This window comes from Odocoileus virginianus, chromosome 8 (genome assembly GCF_023699985.2).
Source record: "Odocoileus virginianus isolate 20LAN1187 ecotype Illinois chromosome 8, Ovbor_1.2, whole genome shotgun sequence".
Lineage (NCBI taxonomy): Eukaryota > Metazoa > Chordata > Mammalia > Artiodactyla > Cervidae > Odocoileus > Odocoileus virginianus.
The window spans coordinates 35,319,787-35,346,251 of NC_069681.1; the positions used below are offsets into that span (position 1 = coordinate 35,319,787).

The following is a 26,465-nucleotide window of genomic DNA, read 5'->3' on the forward strand; positions in this document are numbered from 1 at the left end:
GTTGGTAGCTGACAGTTACTACAACTAACAGCTCGCCTTTCTGTTTTCACATATATACAGAAAAACAACATAATGAGTATATGCTAATCTCAAATTTAAGACAAAGGTTCCAGTTTTAATAGACAATAATCTATTTGAGGCTTGATAACAAGATAATATAAAAGTGATATTTCCTTAGCTCGTTGAATTTCTATTCTCTTTCTCTAACAGAAAAAATACAGAAAAACACAACTAAACAATAAAACCCCAAAACCATTTTAGTTCTTCTTTCCCAATTTAACCAAATCAGCTTACCTGTACTTGGCGAACTACATTAGCCAGTCGTTTGGCACAAGGATCGTCATGTTTAATTGCCTCATGCATTTCTCCTTCTGCAATTATACTGAATATTTTGGGCAGATTGGTATTGTTTGGGCCAAGAACAATTGGGTGATTACTGAAACAAGAGAAGAAAACCATTATAAATGAGAATTGTAACAGAAAATCACTCAAGCACTTATATACTGTCCCATACCCTTCCCCCAGTACCAAATTCTGTTATTAGGTCCTTCCTTAACGGCACCCCACTCCAGTACTCTTGCCTGGAAAATCCCATGGACGGAGGAGCCTGGTAGGCTACAGTCCATGAGGCCGCAAAGAGTCGGACACGACTAAGCGACTTCACTTTCACTTATACAATGGTTATGCACTAAAATCAACTGCCTTTTAAATCCAGTAGGAGGAAACCTGATTAGCTTTGCAGTTTCTTCCCATGTAAACCATACATATAAGAACAGTTCCTTAATATAAATTTTATTTAGATACTACAGAATGGTTTCTAAAATAAATCTGAAGTTCAAAAAGATGTATGGGTATTTCAAAAGTAAACTGGGAAATAAGTTCCAGTCAAGTTTAATGGAAAGAAACCTAACAGTGAATCTGACTAGTTTCATCTTTTTCATCAGGAAAATTCCAGAGCAGTCATTTCTAAGGGAGAAGATTAAATAGCATAATGGAGAACGGGTCACTTCAAATGCAAGAGCAGGTTAACCCATCTCAACAATGGCTCTGAAGCATTCCTTAACAATGTCCTCAGTCAAAGACTTCCAGTATTTGTATGACCAATGAGAACTTAGGCGTGAAGGAATACAGCCACTTGCCCATTTCTACAAACTTCATGAAATGAGTGGTTGTAGCCCCTGGATTTATTTATGAACTGAAAGCAGCAGTTAACAGTGACAGAGCCCAAACTACCAATGGACACGACTTTGATGTGACAGCGTCTGTAACCTCCTGGTTGTTCTAATTCTTACCAATACTCATAGACACAAAATAACACTAATAACGCCAGAGGTCAAGGGCCAGACCCTGAGTGCCCATCTGGTATATTTCCCTTAGACTACTGATTTTTTAATTCAAAGAGAAACACTAGTATTTCAGAGGGTCAAATAACAGTACTAACCCATGTTCATCTCATTCTATTAATAAATGATATGCCAATGATACCTCAGTAAAGCTAATGACTGAATGGATAAAAGAATGAATGAGTGGGGTGGGAGACAGAACAGAACCTTCTTTGAACATCTTATTCTGTAATGCCTCATCTGTTGAACTGAATCCCACAAGTAACTCAAAATTAGATGTGATTATAAAGCACTCCTGTGATAAGGTTTCCTAACTTGATTTACAAAGACAGCATTATTAGAACCTGAACGCCTGAAAGGCGTGCACCGGAAGCGCCAAGTTACGTGAAGGGGAAGGAAATGAGGTCGACCTGTCCCGCTGCCTACCTCTCAATCAGGTCGCAAAGATAATTGAAAGTCTGAACAGCTTCTTCTTTATCCTCATGCAGTGGAAGCCAAGATAGCCAGTGTGGGAGGACTTCTTCAACGTTCACACAGTCAGGCTTGAACTTCATCATTTTCCCCACCGCTGAGATGCAGTTCTCAGTAGCATTGATGTTTTCTTTGGTCTTGGCATCAGCAGACTGAATAACTCTTACCAGCAGTGGAAGTGCTTCTAAAATAAGCATTTGGAAAGAAGTCAGTTCAAGGCTCATTTTCATGCAAATGATCAAAAATATGTCTTATTTTTGGTCCAGCTACAAATTTCAGTGAGAAAATGTCCAAGTGTAAGGAGCATTTTGTTTTCATGACTTCAGAACCATGACGGGGGAGAGGGAGACTGCCCGGTGTGCTCAGGACCAGCCGCACTACATTAAATTATAGGCCCTAAGAGGTTAGCAGCCTCCAGACTTGCACTCCTGATCACCTCCAGGTACTACAGCTTTTAAAAGCTGCCCAGCTCTACTCCTGTGCCAAACTCACAGGGACCCAGGCATGCCTTAAGAGCACGTCCTCCAAGCCCCAGATGAACTGTACCCTGGGACCGGGGCGAAGAGGCGCTGGTCCCACTCAGACTTCATTCCCATCTCTACTCGAGTGAGGATGGTAAATGTCTACGTACTATAATAAGGTGTTTGCAAAAGGATACAAGAAGGAAGCAGTGTATACTATTTTCAGGGTGGGGGCAGAAAGCAAGGCAGGGCTAACAGGGGTGTCTGGGGCGAAATGTGCATAACCAGATAAACAGAAGTACCTGTGCAGAAAGGACGGTAGTTATCGCCACCATACTGTGCCATGACTCCCAGGCCATACGCAGCTGCTTGCCTGACTTCTGGGCTGCTGTCACATACGTATTGGAGCATTGGCCTTAAGAAATATTCTGCATATTTAAATGAGGCTGGACTACAGTGTTCTATGACATCATCAAAGATGCACAGTCCCCACTGTCTGTCTGGCCATGGTCTATGTGGACACTACAAAAGAGATACACTCTTTTAAGCTTTGAATACTGGAGTGAAGACTGTAAAGAAACAAATATTCACTACTGGCTGTCATCTCACAGGGATATTCCTGATACAGGTAATGAAAAACAAACACTGCAGCAATCAGTTCTTGTGAATAATAACCCTCAACCTACTCTACAGATGTTCCACCAACTGAAATTACCAAGGATGAGGAAGAGTGACAGCAGCAGGTACGTAGATACCTTCACTTTACAGCAAAGGTAACAGCAATGCTGTATTTAAAAAGCACAATAATAGCAAAAGCTGCAAAACTTTACAGTACTGATTCAACAGGATGTCACGTGCCTGAATCATTTTTAAAAACATACTGCACTGCTAAGTATCACAAAACACAAAACTGAAAGCCAACAGGGGATAAATACCTGATGATTGCTTTTAATTTATAATACATTTAAAAAAACTGAATATGTAATGCTATCATCCAGAACCTACGATTGCTGGTGATCAAAACTGAACTTTCTAGCATCTACTTTAAAACAATAACCTGTAACTACTTTGTTTCCATTTATTAATTTAGCAGGGTAAAGATAATCTAAAATAATAAAAAGTCAGTTGTATATTTTTAGACTGTACTATAAATTAATAGGATTACAGAAAACCCAATTAGTAAACTTCCAAGCCTACACTGAGAAAATATCCAAGGCAATGCATCAACTCAGTAAATTAGAGGTACGGTGAAAACTCTATGATTTCTAGGATCCATTTTAACCTGAAAGTGTTAAATTTTCAAATGCTGTAATAGATTTTCAGGTCAACTATTTAAAATAATTGTCAAAAAGAGGTAATACTCACAATTAGGTTGACAATTAACGGAAGCAGCTGTTCAAACCATGGTAACACTTTTTCCTTGTAGCTACTGAATATTGAGTGTAAAATGTCTGACACTTTGGTCAAAATATAAACATCATTATCATCCTAAAAAAAAAAACCAAGTGGGCATACTACGTGTTAAAAAAAGTACATATGTATTTAAAAAGTGTCTTCACTATTCTTAACATTTATTATAAAAAAATCTAAGGAACATAGAAATTTAAATTTCTTGTCACTTTCTTAAGAGCATAGCCAGAGTCCAGAGACTGAGGTTACTCCAGCGATGTCTTGTCTGGCAATGAAGACAGAAGGAACATGGCAAATACTGAACTGACCGCAAATACTTTCCATGGAATGTATTTAAAATAGATGGTTGAAAGACTATCCCAAATTTCAAAGTTCTGAAATGAGTGATTTTACTTTACTATTTTTTGTTTGCTTTCTAGGACAGCTCTAGTTTTGGAGCAGGATGGTGGGGAGATGTGGGGTCAGTTACTTACAATACCTCATCCCTGGGAACCATGTATGTGTCAGGGCGAGCACCTGCTGAGGACAGGGATGACCCCCACGAGCCAGCACGGGTCCATCAGACGGCCACATGCCACACTCAGCAGACCCTACGTACAGAGCTGACGTATGCTGATGGCATCAAGAGGTCTGATGGAAGTTCTGAGTAACAACGTGAACAATTATGTCAACCACAGGCCTACTGTTTATAGGGAAATTTGCACAATTCTGTGCTCCAGTGTTAAGGGAGCTGGTGTTACAGAAAGACCTGGCCTTAAGCACGAGAGTGTCAACAGTGTGGCTCTAGGCAATCACTTAACATCTGAGTTTGAGTTCACTCATCTTCAAAATGGTGAAAGCACCTGTGGGCACAGATGAGTGTTGTGAGAGGGTTGTAGAAGAAGATATGAGGGAACTCCAAAGTGCTTTTATATGTAAGGTCACTGCAACAAAGTGCACACACAGCACCCAAAACACAAGCCAGCTAACTTCAAACCACTTAATCTTTAAATTAATAAATGAAACACATCAAATTCTTCTGCTGACGATTACTAAGAAGTACATTTTAGAAGTCAGATGAATCAGAAACTAAAGCATTAATGCAAATGGTCACATAAGTTAAGCTCTAAACGAAGTAACTGACCTCATCTTGTAGTGATTCTTCCACCTGCTCATCATAGTCTTCATCTTGTCTTTTAACTAAAACACACCCAAATAAATCTCTTTTTAAATGGTCGCCAAAAATGGTCAAGAATTATATCCAGAAATAAAAGCGTGGAAAACTTACCTTGCCGCAATTCTTGATTTTTAAAATGTTCTTCAAGTTTAGCTTTCAGTATACCACCCAACTCTTCAAAGTGTTCATTATTAAGGCATCCATCTCCCATGACTTCAATGCACTAACAATGAGTTTGAGGAAACAAAGCGACTCATAAGATTTAAGTGTTAAACTCCATTAAGAATCAGATGGAGGCATGAGACAAATGAACGTTAACCCCTACCCAGAGATTAAACAGTAGGTACACTTGGATTATATCTGCTACCACGTCAGTATTTTAAAGAGAAGAATTTTAAAAATATTTTTCCTTTATAAACACGTTCTGAGCATGTCTTAAGTGCCAGGAATTATGCTGGGTATTGCAAATTCAAAGATGGAAAAGACCACCCAGCTCTGAAGAAGCTCAGTTATCACATGTATACTCTGTACAGAGATGGTGCTAGAGAAAGGCTAAGCTTGTGTCATCAACGGAGGGGATGAGATAAGCAAAGGCATGGAAGCATGCACTCTTTGGAAAAGTAACAGAAAATCTGAACGTGAGGAGTACAAATGGGGACAAACGATTTTTAAACCCAATTGTGAAGCAAGTGCCGGAGCTGTGAGCCTTGGAAAATGGTGAGTGACTCAAGGGCAAGTTAATGCTTGAGGAAAGGTGACTGAACTGTGAGGGAAAGAAGGAATGGCTTCTCGAGCAGATCAAGTGAGGCTAAAGCAAAAAGAAGAGATACAGCAAAAAAACAGAGGAATTTAGGGGAGAGAGAGGAGGACAGAGACTAGACTTGACTTGATTGACACCCAAGTTTCTGTGGTTGGATTACTAGGGAAATGATGATGGAAACTAATCAAGACTAGAACACAAGAGCAGCTAGCTATTCTTAAAAAGTAAGGAGAAAAAAAAAAAGAAGAGTGATAACACCAAAATATTAAACATTTTTGGTTGCAAATTATGTGACAGCATTAAAAAAATCCCATTTATTTAGCAAGACAAATATATGGACACAACCTTATACATTATTTTTGAAGAGAAAAATATTTACCTTTGCAAAAGAATGCATTATTTCTGAGAGGACATCTGAATCTGGTTCTGTGCCAATGGCCTTGATTAGCGCATCACACATAAAATGCCACATCTGTGTGAGGTACTCAGGACCACGAACTCTCGCACACTCCAGGAGAAGAGGCATGGATTCTGCTGCTGCCACTCGAACGCGTTTTATTGTTAAGGAAAATGTACTCAAATGAACCTTAGACAACATTTAATGTGATTACTATCCTCAAGATTGTTCTATTGTTTTGCTCACTTCATGCTGAAGTGCTCACTGAGTTATTAACAGGAGTGCTAGGCAACTTCTGTTTATCTAAGAGTGCTCTCCAAGAACTTGCGTTCAATATAACCTGTGTATAAAAACACAAGTCTCCCTGCCCCAAGACATACTTCCTGTCTTTCCCATCACCTACAACACAACAGGAATAAAGGTTCAAATATAACCCCTCAACACAAAAATAAATGAGGAAACAGCCAGGATTCTCACAGTGTATCTCAGGATATACCTATCCCCAAACTTCAGGTAACACATTTCTAACAAAGGCAACTGAAGTAATGACTTTACGAAGAAAACTACCAAGGATCTCTTCCTGAATCGGTCTCTGCAGAGTTGTTTCATCCTAATATCAAGGCCTTGAGAATTCCTCTTAGAAATGATTCTGCCCTGCCCTCAGGCATCACGGGGTGTCTGCTGGGGAAAAGCCACCTTCTGTGCAGGACGCCACTGTAGGATGCTGTGTGGGGAGCCGGCACCGAGGGGCTCTGGGGTCACAGATCTGCGCCTGTGGCTCTCACTACACTGGACTGTCATTTTTTAACCCATCTAAAAGTGTGTGTGCGCGCAAAAAAGTATAAAAATATACCTATACTCATTACAACTACCATTATACTGAAGAGGACAATTGTTACATGCAGATTTATTAAGAGACATTTCTCCCCAGAGGTGTTATCCACATTTGAAATGAGCTAGAAAGTTAAGTTGGTCTCTAACCTATTAAAAAGAATCTTACTTTCTTAACATCACCAAAAGATATTTGGGGAAAGTGGCATTACACAATTTACAGATATTTGCTAATAAAATCTCAGTCCTTAAAACTCTTCAGTGCTTCACAGAGAACTGTCAAACTAGTGGATAGCTGACATTTTCTTTTTCAGGTTTTTGGCACAAGTGAAACAAAGGCACAAGCAAAGAATCTGAAACCATCATCAGTGCAAACAGAATACTGGTGATGTCCATTTACTTCAGCTAGCACAAAGTCTAATACTTCAACAATCCACAACCGAAGTATATCTAGAAATCTTTTCTGTTCAAAAATTACAGGATATCATCGTGGAAATAAAATTTCAGTAGAGGTACCATGAGTTTGACAACCTGTTCAGTATACTCCACAAAGCCTTCTTTTAACTCCTTAGCATAACAAACCTGAAACAAAAGTATTGGAAGAGAAATCAAGATCCATGTTATACATTTGTTTTTTATTACAAACTGGAAAACCTATGGACCACAGAATGCTCTACCCTAACTAGAGCTAACTACTTTAAAGCTGTATGCAGGACAACGAAATTAGTCATCTAACTCATGGGAACTGTAAAATGGGAAAGAGCCATGAAACAACTGTAAAATATAATGTCATTCATAAGGTGGAATGCTTCATATTCTTATTTAGTGTGGGGAAGAATTTGGCAAAAGCTTCAGTACTTCAAACGAAAGATACCACTTAATTAAGGCAATATAAAAAGTTATTTTCAAAACCATGAAAATGTAATCACGGCACATCACTTCTGTAAATCTGCAGTTATGAGTTTCTGTTTTGAATTTTTAAAAAAATCATTACAACAATCAAACAACAAAAAACCCATCGAAAGTAATTCTTTTCTCTTTTACTATATTAAAAGATAATTGTGTTTATGTAAATGTAAAAGCTGTTACATTTATATTTTTTCTCAAGTTGAAAGATACACAAAAACTCCAAAATATTTATAAATTATAGGCAGATATGATGGCTCAGTGGTAAACAACAGGCCTGCAATACAGGAGATGCACAGGACGCAGCTCACTCTCTGGGTCGGGAAGACCCCCGGAGGAGGTAACGGCTGCCCACTCCAGGGCTCCTGCCTGGAGAATCCCCCAGACAGAGGAGCCTGGGGGCCGCAGTCCAGGCTCACAGAGTCTGACACAACAGCGCACATAAGCACACAGGCACTGGTGAGGGCAAGTCCAAGAGCTATGCTTAAATGAGTTAGAAAGCAATGCCGTGTTAACAGAAAAATAAAACTGAAGCCATTTAGTTTCTATTTAGGCTTACTTAACTGCTAGATTTATAATATATCATAATCTCTTAAAAATTTTTTTACTGATGTTTAGTTGACTCGCAAAGTTGTGTTATCATAATCTCTTAACCAGTTGAAAACAAAACAAAACTTACCCCTCCCTGTCTACAACACATGCTCATAGAGGTTAGGATAATCACTTATCCTGATTCTTCTACCACATCTCTTTTAATACAATGAACTCATACCTATTTTATTTTTAATACTATGAGCACATTTTTGTTCATTCAAAACCATTCCTTAGCCTCTGGTCATACACTAAGCACAAAATGCACAAAAATCCTTCCCTCAGTTAGCTTTGTAACACTCCAAGGCACAGTGCTTCCTGATCATCTTGCTAACAATAGGTATTTGGGCTATCCACTTTGCTTTTGTTATTAAAAACAGCACTGGTAATGAAAGGTTTCATCCACATGATTTCTTTAGGATCGAAATCCGTAAGTGGAAATGTTGAGTGTAAAGGTTTCTGTATCTTATTTCTTTCTTTCTTTTTTAATTTTTGTATCTTATTTCTTAAAGAATACATTTCTGGCTCTTCAAACTAACTTCTTCAGTATCTACAAAAAGCACTCCTATGAAATATATTTACACACACACACACGTACTCATGAGAAGTTGTAAAATAAAGTTCAGTAAACATAATTACCAGCATCTGACAAGCAGTTGACTTTTCTTCCAGCCCGGCAGTTTTAATACCAAAACTCTGCTGATCTCCAAGGTTCACAAATTCCCAACCATCATCATCGCTCATGTTCTCCATGTCTTGAGCTATTAACAAAGAAGCAAAGCAAATTCATTTTAACTTTGTTAAAAACGATAACAAAGAGAAATCCTACAAGTGCCACTTCCTCATGAAGACACCTACTATCTAGAAGGGCTACTTCAGGCTTAATTGAAGCTGTCTTCATTAAAGGCCCCATCACCACCGGTAGGTACTGCTGAAATTCTTTTCCAAGGATTTTGCACATCCTGGCCCATGCGGAGATCATGTAAGAGATCTGGGGGGAAAACAATTAAAAATTAAATTTAAACTGATGTTTCAAAAATGTGTAAAGCCCCTTCCCTTTCTCACAGAAGTGATGCTTTATTTTGGCCCTTTAAGCAACAAGTGTGCTAAGGTCACATACTTAAAATGTTCAGAAACAATAAAAAGTCACTGAGAACTTCTACAGGAGAATACAGACAACAGGTGAGGCAAGAGACAGACCAGGGCTATGTCTTATTTTTTCCTGTTTTCAAGAAGCAGTCCATAACAGCACATGAATCATGGTAACAAAAATCCACTTAGACTTATCAGCCCCTGGCTGCTAATTTTCCCCAAGGCAGGACTTTACCTGACTTTGCCTACAGCCTAACACTCTACTCAGTCAATAGTAATCATCGCTTTCTCCTCTCTGTTTAAGTTTTCTGTGCAGAGGGTCGTCCACATTTAAGACACCTCTTCTACTACTCAATTTACCAAGACTTTAATCACTGCTAAGTACCTACAGAGAATCTGGTTCTACTTCATCTCTATTGCTCCCAAAGGGATTTTAACCCTCCAGTATCTATTTATATGCTTGTTTATCTCATGTGGCTGCATGTGCAAACACACTCCCCTACTCCTAATTTTAAAAACAAAACCAAAAAAAGTGTTTGAAAAAAAATTTTTTTTAAAGTATGGAAAACAACTACAGCATGGCTGTGTAAAGTTAAAATTTAATCCTACAATTATTTATTGAATGTTCATTGTTCAGCAGGCACTGGGAATATCACCAAGAATAGGATAGACATTTATGACATTATTACAACAAGGTCCTAAGCACCCACCACTGAGACTTGTACCAGCTAGGAAATCTGGGCAGGAGTTAGAAAGGCTGAGTGGGGACGGCTCTTTCTAAGCTAAAGGATATTTATTTCTAGGCAGAGAAAAGAGCACAACACAGTCTAAAATTGTTGGTTGTGACACTTCTTTTGCTTTCGAAAAGGGAAGGAAGTCACGTGGCACTGAACGGGCCAGGAGACATCCAAACGGACATGTCTTGGAAGTGGTTGGATAAATAAACCCTGCGTTCAGCGACTGAAGTCACAATGCTATGGAGGAAAACCAATGCCATGACTGTGGATGACACTGCTCAAGGGAAATGAGGAGATGTGAGCACCTAGGATAATGGAACAGCACCAAAAACCTTTAGTCACCAGAGTAGCAGCTTGAAAATCGACTGAAGAAAAACAAAAGTAAACACGTGTATGCACACACTGTATGCACGGTGTGGAAAGCCAGTGAAGAATGTCCCTGAAACCAGGGTTTGGTATTATCTCAAGAAACCTACTGCTCAATTTCTCTTCTCAGTATTTAGTCCAGGGCTATCAATCAGGATGGAGGGGACCGTGAATGCTGCTTTACCTGAGGGTCATCATCTTCCATGTCACTGAAGTCTGTCTGCGTCTTCAGTAACAGCTGCATCACGTCAGAGGCATCCTGCATGAACTGGAAGGAAATGTTTGGGGAAGACACATATTATTCATGTGTATCACATCACAGAGATACTACTGCTACCTAATTTTGTTTCTTACATAATAATAAATCTTTCCCCCCAAATCTATTAACATTTCCCACATGAGTTTTAACCCCTCAGATAAAAGTACTATATAGAGAAGTTTTCACATATATTCCAATGGATTTAGTGCTCTAGACTTTCTAGAAAAATGTCTTCCAGTTAAAGTCAAAATGCATTACAGTATAAAGACAGTTCTGGCGGCATCCAGCTTTGGTCCTCGGCTTATGCCCTTCCAGCAGTACAAAGACAAATTCAGAAAAGCAATTCTGGACTGCACGCCAGCTCCCCTGGTGGCTCAGGGGTCAAGAATCCACCTGCAGCGCAGGAGACCCCGGTTCAATCCCTGAGTCGGGAAGATCCCCTGGAAGAGGAAATGGCAACCCACTCCAGTAACCTTCCTGGGAAAATCCTACTATGGACAGAGGAGCCTGGTGGGCTATGGTCCATGGGATTGCAAAGTTGGACACGACTGAGTGACTGAGCATGCAAAAACTATGATTTTCACTCTCTGTTTAGTTTTGGCAATCTCCACTGTATAAACAGGCAGTGTTTCACAAGACAGTTTGAAAGCCAAAATACAGAGTATGGAACATAAAAATGTTTTACTGACTAGGTTCTCAGTGTCTCCCAGAAAACTGTTTGTAAGATAAAAATGCTAGTTGTGGAGGAGACCAGAGAGAAAGGTTCTATGTTGAAAGCTCTGAGAATCGGAATGGGAGGGGCTGATAACAGAAACTTCTTTAGGGTTAGCTTTGACAGTTGAGATGCTGGCTAGGAAGGAAAACACATTGGCCAATGGTCCTTCTAAATTCTTTTCTGAAGATCTAAATGCATATTTAGTTTATAATTATTTTCTGAAGAACTAAATGCATATTTCTCTTGGGACACTCAATGCTTTGGGGATTAATAGGAATGCAACTGGGATGTTCCCAAGCACTTTTTTTTAAGTTTTATTTTTTTTTAATTTTCAGCCGCACCCTGAGCCATGTGGGTCTTAAGTTTCCTGAACAGAGATGGAACCTACAACCCCTGCATTGGGAAGGCGGAGTCTCAATCACTGGACTTGGGTCCCCTAAGCACATTATTTAAATATGGGTGAAACTGAACATATGGGTCTGGAATTCCACAAGCCTCCAGAGATAAGACCGTACATGTAAGGGAAGGTTTCAAAAGCATAACTGAGTTAAGAAGAAACCTTATTAGCAATGAAAATATGAAGGCAATAATTTATAAATAAAATTAAAGTAATACAAGAATAAGATGACGGAAAACACAAGTCTTCAGAAAACCTTTTATCAGAAAGAAGAAACCTTCTGGTACCCTCGATGCCCCCAAAGCCAGATGACACACAACAAACCCAACACACTGTTGACAAGTCACCTACTTTTTCCTTCCCAACAGCCAGACCAATGAGGCTGATGCACTCAATAGTTTTTCCCCTGAGAAGCCTGAGCTCCTTCTGAACCGCGTTCTCGACAATGTGCTTCAGGGATGGCATGAACAAGTCATAGTAGGGGACAAACTTTTCTTCTGCGGTATCTGCAACTGATGCGATAGACGTCACAACTTGTTCCAAAACTAACTTGGTGCCTTTCTGGATCAACTGGAAGGAAGAAAACAGAACATAAGCCCCACAGAGAAGAAGATGGGGCAAACACTCCCGGCCAGTTCCCGAGGACTGCTCTGAGACTGCAAGCTGAGCCCATCCTCCGGCAGCCAGAGTGGAGACTAGGTCTCGGCGCAAACTAGACAGCCCCGCTGAACTATCTGTGTGAGGTGTTCTCTCCTGTCAGCAAGTGCTCCTCACTTGTGTCCACTTTATCTCAAAGCACCACTAATTCTTGAGCATAAATGTGAACTCCCTTAAATTTTTGTATCCAGCAGGCTTAATTTTCCTCATCGTTCCTCATTTATTTTCACTACTTAATTTCGTATCTTGTCCTGTCCGACTAGGTGGTGGAGAGTTCCCTTTATGGCCCATTCCTTTATTTTCTATTTCTCTCCAGAAAAATACCACTGAGGACACCCCTGAGAGGTGCCTCCTTCCCCATCCTGGTGCAACAGGTGAGACCAGCCTTCCCCCTGCACCAATGATCCAGTGTTCTCTGATCTGCCAAGGAAAATCCTTCCTGGGTACCTGCGGTCAGGCCATGTCAGCACCTGGCAATGTTATTCTGTAATTCCTTGTGGGTTTATAGAGATACTTGAGCCGGCAGCCGCTCCAGACCCTTCACTCCTTCATCAACTACAGCCACTCTCGGCAGAGCTCTTTTTACTTGGTACCTAGAGTCCCCACACCACTCTGAGAGGAGAGCTCACTCCTTCCTTTGGCAGCTCGCATCTACTCTGCGGTTAACTTCATGACCGGCCTGTGATCCCAAGGGAACGCCCTTCTTCCTTGGTTACTCTCTCTCCTCAAAGCTCTTCTCACACACACGACCCTCTTCCCCCAGGCCATCTCAGCAGCCCCTTCCTTCAGTCTGCACCTCACACATGGGTCCCGTGGGGGGAGCTGGGTTATACAGAGCCACCTTCACACTTCAGCCCTTTACCCTAATCTACTCTCATGGCCTATCTGATGCATCTATTTCTGATTTAACGAACCTAACTGAGCTGCCCTCAACTCGACCACCTCCCTGTCTTCACGTACACTCATGTTCCTGTATCATGCTCTTAGTTTGCTATCACAGTACACCGAGTGCCCATCCTCTGCCTCAAACCCCTTCTCTGCCTTCTAGGACCTTATACTTTCCTGTCTTCCTCTCTGCTCTCCTTTAGACCAGGGCTAGGTGAAGTGTGGTTTACCATCTGTTACCAGTTCATCATGAACCAAAGGACAGACACTGAGTGTTTATAAAAATTTTTATAGCAATTTGACAGTAACTTTATGTTCGCTGAATATTCGAGTTAACAGGCTTTTATTTTGTTTGTCCTTTTTATTTTATAGCAGAAATTTCATTTCATTCTACTTGATAAAAAACCAGGTTTCTGTTTTTGCCTGTCTTACCTGCATCCTGTCTTTCTCATGCTGCTGCACTGACATTATTCACATGTTTTTAGGTTGCCTCTTACTTAGCTGTAAACTATAAACCATCTTCTATTTGGATGGCCAGGCCTTATTTTAAGAATTCAACATGTTTAATACAAAAAGGATATCCTTTTTTCACATCTTCTCTATGTCTGTCATTCAGGGTAACAGAGTGGTCAGCACTTTTTGCTTCCTTCTCTTTCATCTTTTTAAATTCAAAGCGGCAGAAACTGCTAACATTTCCTGAGAAGTCTCTCAGAATCACCTTTCCCTCCAATTTCCCCTATTACCAGCCAAACAGAGAGCTTAAAAGACTGTAAAACTTACCTCTTGAAGTTTAAGGACCATGATGGAATGCAGATGCTTCACCAAACTGTCTAAGTACGGAATAAGCAGTGACTTGGGACAGTCCTCTGTGAAGTTGATGAGAGCGGCGGCGGCGTGAGCCTGGACACGCTGATTGCCCTGGTCTTCCATGGTCTGCAGCAGTGCTGCAATCACCTGTGAAATGAAATCACACAGGCTTTTCAAACGCCACCCCTCTTCTCGGAGTTTTTCAGTGTCTGCAGACTCATTACTTACCTTCTCATGGAATTTCTTCTGGAAGCCAGGTGCAAAGTCGGTAGCCATCTGTCCCACAGCATTACAGGCTGCATACCTTACCCTGGGATGCTGGAAGAGAAGCCCGTGTGTTAGTAAAGGCAACAGGGTCCCCTGCGAAACCATGGCAATATACTAACAAATCCAACATTTACTGGTACTTACAGGATCCTGAAGAAAAAGCAGAACAAAATTTACTATCTCGTTGAGAATCCCCTCCATCTGCTGGTGGCATCCTTCCCCAATGGCAGACAAGGCCATAAGCCCTGCGTGCCGGTACTTCCAGTCAGCTGCAGAACAGTTACATGGGGGGGGGAGAGCGATTAGACACTCCCAACAGGGCCTTCCGGTCATCAGGAGTATGACAGTAACAAAATACGGTTATACATGGCTATTAAGTAGGAAAACAGAAAAAGTGCCTGACTGCATTACTTCATTGTCACAGCGGTTACGTCACACAAGCATTTCTACTCTGAAAGTTAAAAAAGCAACATGGCGGCAAAGAGCTTGTCAGTATTTATACCAACCACCTAAAAATAAGACACGTTCCCCCTCAGATTAACTATTGGAAATGACTATATGGATTTTCTGTGTCACATACTGCCCTTCATTAACAGAGATTTAATGATCTCCAGTCATATTTCTCTAAAAAGAAAAAACGCCAAGGAGAAAAGATGCTGCTTTCGAAAAATTTTTATTTAATAATATGGTAAATGAGTATGAATGAACCTTACCTGTATTCTAACATTAATAATGGCTATTTGCTTTTAGGTTAAGGGACTATTAACTAAACCAATGTTTATTTTACTGGACTTCATATCCTATATAATTTCCTTGACTCTCATTTCTAGATATTTGTTTTTACTATATTATAGTTCACTTTAAGGCTGCTTTAAATTCTGTGTGGAACAAAGGAAGATATACCTAAATATAAAAACCTGTACAGCAATGGTTCTCAAAGTGGGGTTCAAGAACCCTGGGATTTCCTAAGACTCATTCCTGGGGTTCACAAGGTCAAAATCATTCTCCTAATAACATTATTCTTTCACTCTCATTTTGAGAGTACAGAGAGTATTCTCAGGATTACAGTATATGTGAAATATGAAGAAAATCAATCCAGAGGCAGACATAAGAATTCAGTTTTACCTAAATATTTACAAAAATGCCCCAAATAAAAAAACATTCTAATATTTTCCTGTTTGTCTTGGAAAAGAGAGTCATTTTTCATGAAAGATGTCATTTCTGTTAACACGTAAGTTTTGCAAAAGGACTCTGGGTCATGGCTGTAGAAAACAAACCTATGGTTACCAGGGGGAGGCGGAAGGATAAACTGGGAGACAGGGGGCTTGACATATACACACTACTACACATAAAATCCTGGGGAAGGAAGTGGCAACCCACTCCAGAATCCTTGCCTGGAAAAGCTCCTGAACAGAGGAGCCTCTCGGGCTGCAGGCCACGGGGTCGCAGAGCCGGCATGACCGAGCGACTAACACATCTCCACAGCACAGGGAGCTCTACTCTACGCCACAACGGCCTACGCAGGAAGAGAATCTTAAAGTGGAGACACAGATAGACAGATAGATATGTATAACTGATTCACTCTGCTGTACACTTGGAACTAACACAACACTGTAAATTAACTATATTCAATGAAAAAAATGCTCTCACCATTATTATAAAGGGGAGCAAATGTTATATAAAAAAACCAAAAATCAAAAGCACTCGGAGATCCTCACTTGTAAATGGGTCCTGAGATTATAAAGTTTGAGAACTGCTGGTTTAAGAGCTAACTAAGTTGTCAGAGAAAACCCTAAATTAGAGATCAGACTTAATTCTTCCCTTTGGGGAGCCCAAAACTCATGTAAAGATGTCTGTTGTAACTAATTTTTCTGAAAAATTGCTAAATGATTTGCAAAACATCAAAATTTTATTACTTATGATAACATTATTATATACACGCTTTAAATGTATTTCAGTTATCACTATACTATTAAACCAGAATTTCTCAACTGAGGAATAAGAATCTTAAGAAACCAATATTAGATACTAATCTAGACTTATACTGTGGTGGTCATTTTGCAATGTATACAAATACTGGAATCACCATGCTATACATCTGAAACCTATATACTGTTATGCCAATTATAACTCAAACTAAAATAAACAGTAAAGGAAAAAACTTTAATGCAACAAATATTGAATAGAAAGACGTCTATATTTGGTTTGGACATTTAAAAAAGTATGTCTCATATATCCTCAATGGGCAGAGTTCCTGGAAGTATATTTGGCAAATGTGATGGGATGGTACTGGGATGTGAAAACGGTCTTCCTGCTTTGAATTCTAAGATTTAAAAAAATTGCTGTTTATCATTGCAAGAAAAAAACAAGGGCTTCCCTGGTGGCTCAGTGGCTCCATCTGCCAGCGGGGAGACAAGGGTTCGATCCCTGATCAGGGAAGATACCACATGTCGCAGAGCAACTAAGCCCATGCCACAAGTGTTCAGCCTGTGTTCCGGAGCCTGGGAGCCACAGCTGTTGAGCCCAAGCATCTTCGAGTCCGTGCTCCACAGCTAGAGAGCAGATCCCACTCTCTGAAACCAGAGAGAGGTCTACCCAGGAATGAAGACCCAGCACAGCCAAAAAGAAAATAAACAAACAAACAAAAATTAAACTACAGTGGGGTAGATGTTAAGTTGATGCTGTTGAACTGTGGTGTTGGAGGAGACTCTTGAGAGTCCCTTGGACTGCAAAGAGATCCAACCAGTCCATCCTAAAGGAGCTCAGTCCTGGGTGTTCATTGGAAGGACTGATGTTGAAGCTGAAACTCTAACACTTTGGCCAACTGATGTGAAGAGCTGACTCACTGGAAAAGACCCTGATGCTGGGAAAGATTGAGGTCTGGAAGGGAAGGGGACGGCAGAGGATGAGGATGGTTGGATGGCATCACCAACTCAATGGACATGACTTTGGGTGAATTACGGGAGTTGGTGATGGACAGGGAGGCCTGGCGTGCTGCAGTTCATGGGGTTGCAAAGAATCGGACATGATTGAGTGACTGAACTGAACTGACTGAGATGTTAAGTTACTAGAGAAAAAGTATTGTTTGTCATTTTTAACACTCTTTTCACGTGTAGTGAAGCGGTAGTTGCTCAGTTATGCTCGACTCTTGGTGACCCCATGGACTGCACCCCCCAGTCTCCTCTGTCCATGGGATTTTCCAGGCAAGAATACCAGAGTGGGTTGTCATTTCCTTCTCACATGTAGTATTAACACTAAATACACTTTTGGAGCCTAATTCCATGGGAAGACCCTATTTTTTTCCCACAAACAAGAAAACCAAAGGTCCAGACTTGCTCCAAGCTACACATTTAACAACAGCAAATCCTTACTAAGAGTTCACTGCCTTCCTGTGAATACATGCGAGTTCACTGTAATACATGTGAAGCTTTCTGCAGCCAGCTAATATTGTAGCAGAAACTTACAATCAAATCCTTTAACTGCAAATAAGCAGGTCCACAATATATTTGAAGACTGGCACTAAGCAGTGCGCAACATGACAAAGGGTGACCTTGTGCAAACTTTCACATCTCTGGCCTTTACGTTCTTCATCTTAAAATGGAAAAGCTAGACTCTGTCTACTAGCTCTTACAGGTTGATCAGCCTGTGATGCTGTCTCTGTTTGGGGAAAAATCCTTCAAAATTTAGGGGTAATAAAAGGGGAAGCTATTGTTGAAGACCCAGATGTAAAATCACCATCATCCTAAAAAAACAATGGTTTTGGACAGTGCCCTTTTAGGATAAGTAAGAGCTTTACAGCATAAGGAGGACCTACATAATACAAAACAGAAGGGCTGGTACGAAGCTGTTATTAAGACCCAGAATCAAAGGCTGGACCCTCAAGTCTGTCTCCTGCAATGTACACTACAGAAATACATGTTAATACAGGTAAGCCAGGACTTCTGTAACTGTATGCAGCGGCATTATTTGTCACCAACAAAACTGCACGGTTTAATGGGGAACTGTGCAGTGCTATGTGGCTGTTAAACAAAGGGGAGGTTATCATGTGGTGACAGGATACACTGTGGGGCAGAAGCTACCCAGTGTGGGGTCTGGATGCTTTATTCACGTTAAACACAGCTGCCTATATGCATAGTGAGGACAGAGACTCAAGTCTCAGAGAGCAGTTAACAGTGAGCACCTCTGAATCTCAGTTAAGGGCTTTCAGTTTACACATTTCGGATTTGAACTTTTTAAAAAATGTCAAGCACATTAACTTTGTAATATAAAACACAAAAATGCCAATTTTTCTTATTGAAAAAAATTACATGGTTCAAGGCTAGTAAGTGACCAAGTATTTGTTAGAATATAAAAACAGATACAGACATGGCTTCTCCTCTGATTTGTACCAGGCATTTTTTTTTTTAAATAAAAGATATTAGATGAAGGAAGATGAAATCAAATACACTAATATTTCATAAACATTGCAAATACTGGTGCATTAAATTCGAACTTAGGTACCTATTTCTGAGTAGGGAGTAAAACTCAATTTTTCCTAGAATTAAACTCTTCCCTATATACTGAAGCTAATTCTGAGGAGGGAGAATAGAGTAATAGCTGCAGTATTGAGGAAAAAACATTCTTTACCATAAGACTGAGTGCTTCTAAAGATGGCCAAGTAGTATTTTAACAATATGAGAAGGAGGTTGAACAGAGAATATAAAAAGGCAGACTGACTTTTAGACACAGTCTAAGCCAAGCTCCACTATTCCAGCATTTCAAAGAGGTAACAGCTTACGGTTCTGAAGCATCTGCATAATGTGCTCTTTGATCATCGGCAGGACGAGCTTTCCACCGAGTCCACAAGCCATCCGGTCCAGAGCACTCTCACCAGCGACCGCATTGCTACACAGAGGACCATGCAATCGACATATGCAACAGGTTAAGAACAGGACAGACATAGACATGTTTTTAAACTGAGGCTGAAGAAGCATAGCTCGAGTAGTATTTTCTAATATATGTAGTGAAGTTGTGGGTTAAAAAGCCTAGAATTTAAAAGGGGGGGGGGATAAAATTTTTATTATGCCTCATTAATAGTTTAAAAGTCGTATGTCTGAATCCAATCTTTCACGACTTCCCTCTGTCCCCAACTCACTGGTTAAAACTTAGCTTCTGACACTGAAGACTCAGAGGGATCAGCAGTGTTTTAGGAGAGTCTTTCAATTACATTTCCTGGAAATACAGTCTTCAAACTTATCAGAACACAGAAAACAGAAAAGGGTGCTGAGCCTGTATGTGATTTTTCTCTAAACTGGGAGCTTATTCATCTTTAAAGGGGTGCAACCTGCCCTGCAAAATATCATGCCTAAGTGAAACTCAATTCTAGTTTTTTCATTGAAAACTGAAGAAATTTGGGCACTAATGCCTTTGCACATTTATTCTGTTTTAGAACCTCAAGATTAGCAGCTGCCACGTACATGACCTCTAACTGCTCTGTGAAGGCAAGACCAGAAAGACGACACTATGACCTTGAAAACAGGCTCTTAAGACTTAGCCTGACCTTGAAAATGTATTTATGTCCTACTTACTCAGAGATAAAATCTTATTCATCTAGTTCAGAAAAAAATAGCTTCTTAACACCATAGACACCTTAGTGCCTTTGACAGGGCAAAGTAAAGGCCAGGTAGCAACACATCATGGTAACTGAACCACGACAAGGAAACGTGATCAGAGCCCAGTCTCCTCTTCAGTCCTGTTTAGGCGTTTCCAATCAAGGGTTATTTTCATATACTTCTATAGGGTATTCAGGCCAAAAATCAGTCATTTTTAATGACAGGATCAAGCTTCAAAAGTATACCATTTATTCTCGAAGTCGAATGTCTTTAATTGTACCTGTAAAAGTAGCTTACACTGACTACCAATCTTTCAGGGAAATAATTTCAATCTTTTTAAGAAAAGGAGGTTAGGCAGTCTGATGTCCTGGGAAGAGTAAGAGAACTGGTTTTAAGTCCAGTCTCCTAACTGGCCATAAGCCCTGGACAAATCACTTAATCCTTCCTCTCTATTTCTGCACTTAAAATGATACTAAATCTTTAGGCCCAGTGAAAGGATCAATTAAAATGGCAGCTCTGAAGTACTATGTTTCATACATATGTAAGGGGTCATTTTCACTATTTCACAGTGAATATACATTTTGGGGACTTTTCCATAGGAATCTGTATTCACAGATTCTGAGTCTGAGCCTTCTGAGTCGAAACAAGTAAAATAGTAATTTCAGTTACCATCATCCAGTGTATAAATCTCACCATCACTGCTCCTTTTCTATGCTACAGTTAAATTGCATTATATGAGGAAAACAGGGAATTTGCTGAAACAGGTATTATAAGTTAAGGTCAACACATATATAAAGGTACTTCCCACAATAGAGCTCCTTCATATATATTTCAGAAGATACTCTTAAAATATTGACAGTTTAGAGTAAGATGGGGTAGAAAAGATAGCTACTTCACTAAAGATAAATATCTACAAAATCTGATACAGGAAAACACACAATGGAGAAAGCCTAAATGTCCCACGTTTCAAATTTAAAGGTTTAACCTCAGATTTATAGAATACCACGTGGGGAAGAGACAGACCTTGTAACCCTAAGCTCTCACCGCACCTAGCCTTGCTCTGTCCCGTCAGGGAACCTTCGTACAGTGTTTGGTGTGTGTGATTACCTATCAAAGTCATCGTCTTCCAGTTCATCTGCATTTGCCCAGTCTTCATCCTCTTCAAGGTCAACCATCATGGCTAACATCTGCGGAACTAAAGAAAAGAACGATTTCACACCGAAAGACCACGACGCTTTGATTTTGTCAATGTCACCAACAAAATTTAAGAAGTAAAACACAAAGGACTTACTCTCTAAGAGTGAAACAAAAAACTTATTTGTCTGTGCTCCCCACATGTGGCTTATTCTGCTGCTAAGTCACTTCAGTCGTGTCTGACTCTGTGCGACCCCATAGATGGCAGCCCACCAGGGTCCCTTGTCCCTGGGATTCTCCAGGCAAGAACAACGAAGTGGGTTGCCATTTCCTTCTCCAATGCGTGAACGTGAAGCCACTCAGTCGTGTCCAACTCTCAGTGACCCCATGGACCACAGCCTACCAGGCTCCTCCGTCTGTGGGGTTTTCCAGGCAAGAGTACTGGAGAGGGGGTGGCTTGTTATAGTTTCACCTTTTTCATCACCCTGGCTTTAGATTTGGTTCTTTTTAAAGAAGTCAATATTAAGGAGAAAAGTCAAAATTTCCAAGTCCCGTTACATTTTCTTCCTCCCTCACAGGAGACAGACCGTAATAAAATCAATGTTTCTCATTACCAAACTTTTTTTTTTTACACTTGAACTACAGTTTTCTCTATCTATGTGTAACATATAGTACTATCCAAAGGTTTTATTTTTATATAATAAATGGTACATATATCCTTTGGCAACTTGCTTTTTTCTCAAGACATATGGATTTCACTTGAATTGCTTCACAGCATTTCATTACATAAACCTGTCGGTGGACATTACAAAATGTGGTTTGATGAGATACATACATCTTCTTGACAACAGTGAGTTCAGGGCATTGGGAAAAGGAAGAGAACAGATATTAAACCCAGTCTATACAACCCAGGACAAATAAATCTTTCCTCTCTGTTTCTGTACTTGAAACTGTTACAAGTATCTTTATCACTAGAACCCACTCAAATGCTCTCCATAGTGGCACCATAAACTTAATTCCTATGGGAAGCTCAAAAGGCGTCCTGTCTTACGTCACAGGTGTGATGTGGTCCTGTGAGTCCTCTCTGCTCCACACCCTTCATCAGTCAACATTTGACAGTGTCAAACTTTCTGACAACTGGTATTCGACAATTAATTACACTTGTGTTTATTGAGACTGAGCAGTGATCAACAGCTGTATCTTTTCTGAATTTCCTGTTTCCAACCACTGTTTTCAGCACACCAAAACTTTGTTGATGTGTGCACTCAACTACTTTCTTCCAGTCTGGTTTATCTTTCGATCTCACTTATGGTGTATTTGGTTGGTCATAAAATTGTTTTAGTACAAATTTAGCAATGTTTTGCACTTATGGTTTTGACTCTGTCTTAAAAAAAAAATCACTTTCTACTATTAAGCTTTACATGTAAAATGTATCTGTATTACTTCATGTCTAATCAACTGAAAATTGAGGTTCTAATATGTTTTCCCTATAGAAAACAGTTGTGCCAACTATCTTGGATGAATTATCAAAGTTCAGTTTGTTTCCACGTGAGTGGATCTGCTCCTGGGCCACTTTGTTCCATCTGATTCATCTGTCTATAGCTGCACCATCAACAAACTCTCTTCATAACTGATAGGCAAGACCTGTGCTTTAGCTATCAAAATTGTCTTGGCTACTCCAGGCCCTACATTAGACTCTACCTTTTCATGACCAATTCTATTATAATTTTTGGTTGAAATTATTCTGAATCTGTAGGTTAATTTGAAGGGTATTGACACTGGGTTCTCTTATTAGTCTTTCAGTGTGTCACCCAATTCTCCCCAGAAGTCTTACACATCTTTTATTTCCAAGTATGATAAACCATGCTTGCTACACTGAGGTTTCATGGTGCTGGAGCATGGCCATTACATCGGGACTATGCAGTTAAGAATGTATTGGTGCATTTTCATGGATTCACCTGGGTTTGAAAGGACGTTCACTCTTCCAATAAATCTGTGGCCTTACAACTCTCAGCAAACCTATCTGACAATTTTGCCACCTTTAAACAACCTATTTAGACTTTTGACTTACTTGTCTGTGCAACAATATTGGTATGTTTTCTTAACATAGCAGCTGCAGTCTCAGAGAGGGTCACGATTACTTCCAGGGCAAGCTGGCGCTGCATGTTATTGAGGCCAGTGTCTCCACACAACTACAAAGAAGATATATTTGTACACATTTAGTAGTTGATTCACTGAAAACAAGAAACAGAACACTCACTGCAGTATTTAATTTACCTTTAGACTCAGCTGTAAAGTGGCTTCCAAATGAGGACGTAAATACTTTGGAACCGTGTCTGCAATCTCAACAAGGGATTTTAGGACTGAATCATCATTCTGGTAGCAGGAGTCGTTTACAGCCTAGAAAAGATGAAATAGATTAAAAAAAAAAAAGTCCGTGTTCAACAGTCACTTTATGATGCCTCACTAGCCAGAATATTAAGAGGCAAGGACGACAGAGAAACACTAGAGTACTGTTTTTCACTAAATAACTTTGCAATCAACATTATGCAGATGTTCTACCTACAACTACATACATATTTTCCTCTAGTCTAATGTTAACTAGAAACGTATAATATAAAGATTTAAACCTAAGTCAAAATTAAAGCCAGTCAATCTCTAATAACCACAACAATAAAACTTAAGACTGGCAAGGAAGTATTTTTATAACCAGAAGGAATCTCTTTTTCTCTGTCCTTCCAATATTCATATAGATAGGAAATACTAGATCCTATGATATATTTAGTGTCCAATATTACTGAATTTCTCTTTAATGACAAATTCAGTCACTGTGGAATTTTAATGTAGTGTTCTGTATCTACGTTTGCCTATATCACAGTCATAATTCCTAGAAGTTCTGGTTAACATTTTAACTTAACTCTAAATTCAGACAAGGAAAATATGAAATTAAATAGTAAGTCAAGATATGTTGGTAATATAAAACAATAGAATGTTTCATCAGCTAATGTTTTGTCATTGACTAAACCATCTTTTCAGCTTAATATCATGGGAAAAGAAGTTTCTACTAAGTCCTGGCAGTAACTCCATCACATATGAACTTTCTAGTCTCAGTTCCCCTTACCTTCTCTAACCCGGCCCTCAACAGGGCACTCTCTCTCTCAGGAGGTGTTTTTTTGGTTGTCACAAGATTGAGGACATGGAAAGGCTGGGGTACTAGATGTCCCACACCTGTGACACAAGCGCTTATAAGGAATTAATTTGACCTTCTTATCATGCATCTTTACATGATTATGTCAAACATATATACAAAAAATTCATTTATAGTGGTCTCAACCTAGACCCTAACTCACAAATTCCTTTTTGCCTGGTTTTAATGTACCATGATATATTTCTTCCCTAAAATACAGATACTGTATAAATAAAGAAGGAATACATATTTTGTTTCATTCAGAACTGTACCTTTTCTAGAAATCACCAGTTCAAAACACCAAGAGTAACAGAAATCATGGTGTTCAAATTGTTAACGATATCTCTGCATCAGTCCACATTTTTAGCTACTACATTCATATAGACCGTGTAGAAATCACCTAGTCTCCTATGTCTTTGTTGGGTCAGGCCCTAGCATTTATATGTGGAAAAGCATGTCATTTTACTAGACATTACTTTCTTTTTCCTTCGTATCCACTTACAACCATACATTGATATTTTAAAAACTTATGTGCGTACATGAGCTGTTACCATGCATTTCATTTTAAGAAAGAATATGGAAAATTATAAAATACTTGTTATAAAAGGAGGTTTGAAGTCTGACAAGGTTGAGACCAATTACTCTAATTTCCCAAGTTTATTTTATTTTCTCATTGGGGCAGATGTCCTTAAAATAATAACTTATCCTTGGATTCCAATAATGTTTAACTAGAAAATTACTTTGTGACACAAACTGTCACAAGCCCTGTATTTAACAGTAAAGACTATGGTCTAATCTGGGTTTCAAATATGCACGACTCCACCACGCACCACTCAACACTGTGACCTTGGGCAAGTTTCTTATCCTCTCCTTAGCTTCTCCTTCTGTAAAACGGGCATTTCATAGGCTATTTGGTTATTCTAATAGAAATAACCTACTGTGATTATATACTCAATAATAAGCATACGTTGCTTATTATCATTTGCCTTAAAGAAAAAATTTGAAACAAAGAGACCCAAGGTATATCAAAGGCAAAAAATATTAAGAGATGTGCATATTTTGTCCACTGCTGTATCCTTAGCTGGCATACAGCAGGCAATAAATATTTAATGAATAAATGAATGCAATACAGAACTCTGATGAGAATTTAAGCAACAGAAAACTAGTTAAGGATGTAATTATCACCTAAACTATTTTCTTACCTGTAAGAAACCGGGTAACAAGTCTGCAAAATGCTTGAACAGAGCAACGTTATGCTCATTGGCAAGTATAAACGCAGCAGTAGCTCTAGCAGATAATGTTCGGATCTAAAATGAAGACAGGACAAAAGCCAAACATGAGACATTTCTGATAGATGTGCAAATTCAAGTTTTCTTCCACAAGATGAAATTTTCTTTATCAGTATAACTAGTATTTATATTTTCAAGTATAAGAACCAAGACAATCTCCAAACTCATAGATTTCTTTCACAAGTTGGATGCTGTATTAAATTATGTGTTAACATTAATGGAATGGAAATTACTCACCGATGGATGTTCCTGATCTTGCATGCACTGAACTAACATCCGTTTGATGACGTCTAAATAGTGCTGCTGCTGATTCCCAAAAATTCCTGGGAAGTTCCTGAAACAATGATGGAAAACATCCTTTAAAAATTATGTTATATCTTAGTAAGGTGTCAGCTAGAACATCTAATTCTATGTTTCCTTACATGACTCAAAAAGTTGACATTAATCCCCAAGGGTGACCATCACCTGCCCGACCTCCAAGCAATTCTGCCCTGGGCCCAGGTGAACAGAAGCAAGCGCAGCCGAGGAGATCAGACTGGGGAAGAGGGGGCTCGGGCGCACACCTGCCCAAGTCTCTGGTTTACCCTTCCTGCTGCCTCAGCAGGAAGCTGCTCTGGGGTGCACGACGGGACAAGAGCGGGCACAGGGGTCAGGGGTAACCACTAACCACGCTGAGAAGCTGCTCCCAGCCTTGGTATCCAGTCCAGTCCATGTTCTGCTCTATTTTAAATTTGGTAAATAATTAAACTGAACACC

The 26,465-nt window shown here is 39.7% G+C and overlaps 1 protein-coding gene across 1 annotated transcript in view; it reads right to left on the reverse strand.

Annotated features, from left to right (window-relative positions):
* The window catches only part of IPO5 (importin 5), a 45,864-nt gene that overhangs the window by 1,047 nt on the left and 18,352 nt on the right, over positions 1-26,465 (reverse strand). The window contains exons 6-26 of the mRNA XM_070471491.1: positions 25,947-26,043; positions 25,623-25,727; positions 23,511-23,633; positions 23,305-23,425; positions 21,207-21,294; positions 19,286-19,392; positions 14,653-14,777; positions 14,470-14,559; positions 14,215-14,388; positions 12,244-12,462; positions 10,706-10,789; positions 9,185-9,317; positions 8,966-9,087; positions 7,315-7,411; positions 5,981-6,153; positions 4,953-5,064; positions 4,809-4,864; positions 3,641-3,763; positions 2,578-2,797; positions 1,770-1,998; positions 295-436 (exon numbers count right to left, since the gene is read on the reverse strand). Coding sequence (XP_070327592.1) covers positions 295-436; positions 1,770-1,998; positions 2,578-2,797; positions 3,641-3,763; positions 4,809-4,864; positions 4,953-5,064; positions 5,981-6,153; positions 7,315-7,411; positions 8,966-9,087; positions 9,185-9,317; positions 10,706-10,789; positions 12,244-12,462; positions 14,215-14,388; positions 14,470-14,559; positions 14,653-14,777; positions 19,286-19,392; positions 21,207-21,294; positions 23,305-23,425; positions 23,511-23,633; positions 25,623-25,727; positions 25,947-26,043 — 2,740 coding nt within the window. The remainder of the gene's footprint in view (positions 1-294; positions 437-1,769; positions 1,999-2,577; positions 2,798-3,640; positions 3,764-4,808; positions 4,865-4,952; positions 5,065-5,980; positions 6,154-7,314; positions 7,412-8,965; positions 9,088-9,184; positions 9,318-10,705; positions 10,790-12,243; positions 12,463-14,214; positions 14,389-14,469; positions 14,560-14,652; positions 14,778-19,285; positions 19,393-21,206; positions 21,295-23,304; positions 23,426-23,510; positions 23,634-25,622; positions 25,728-25,946; positions 26,044-26,465) is intronic.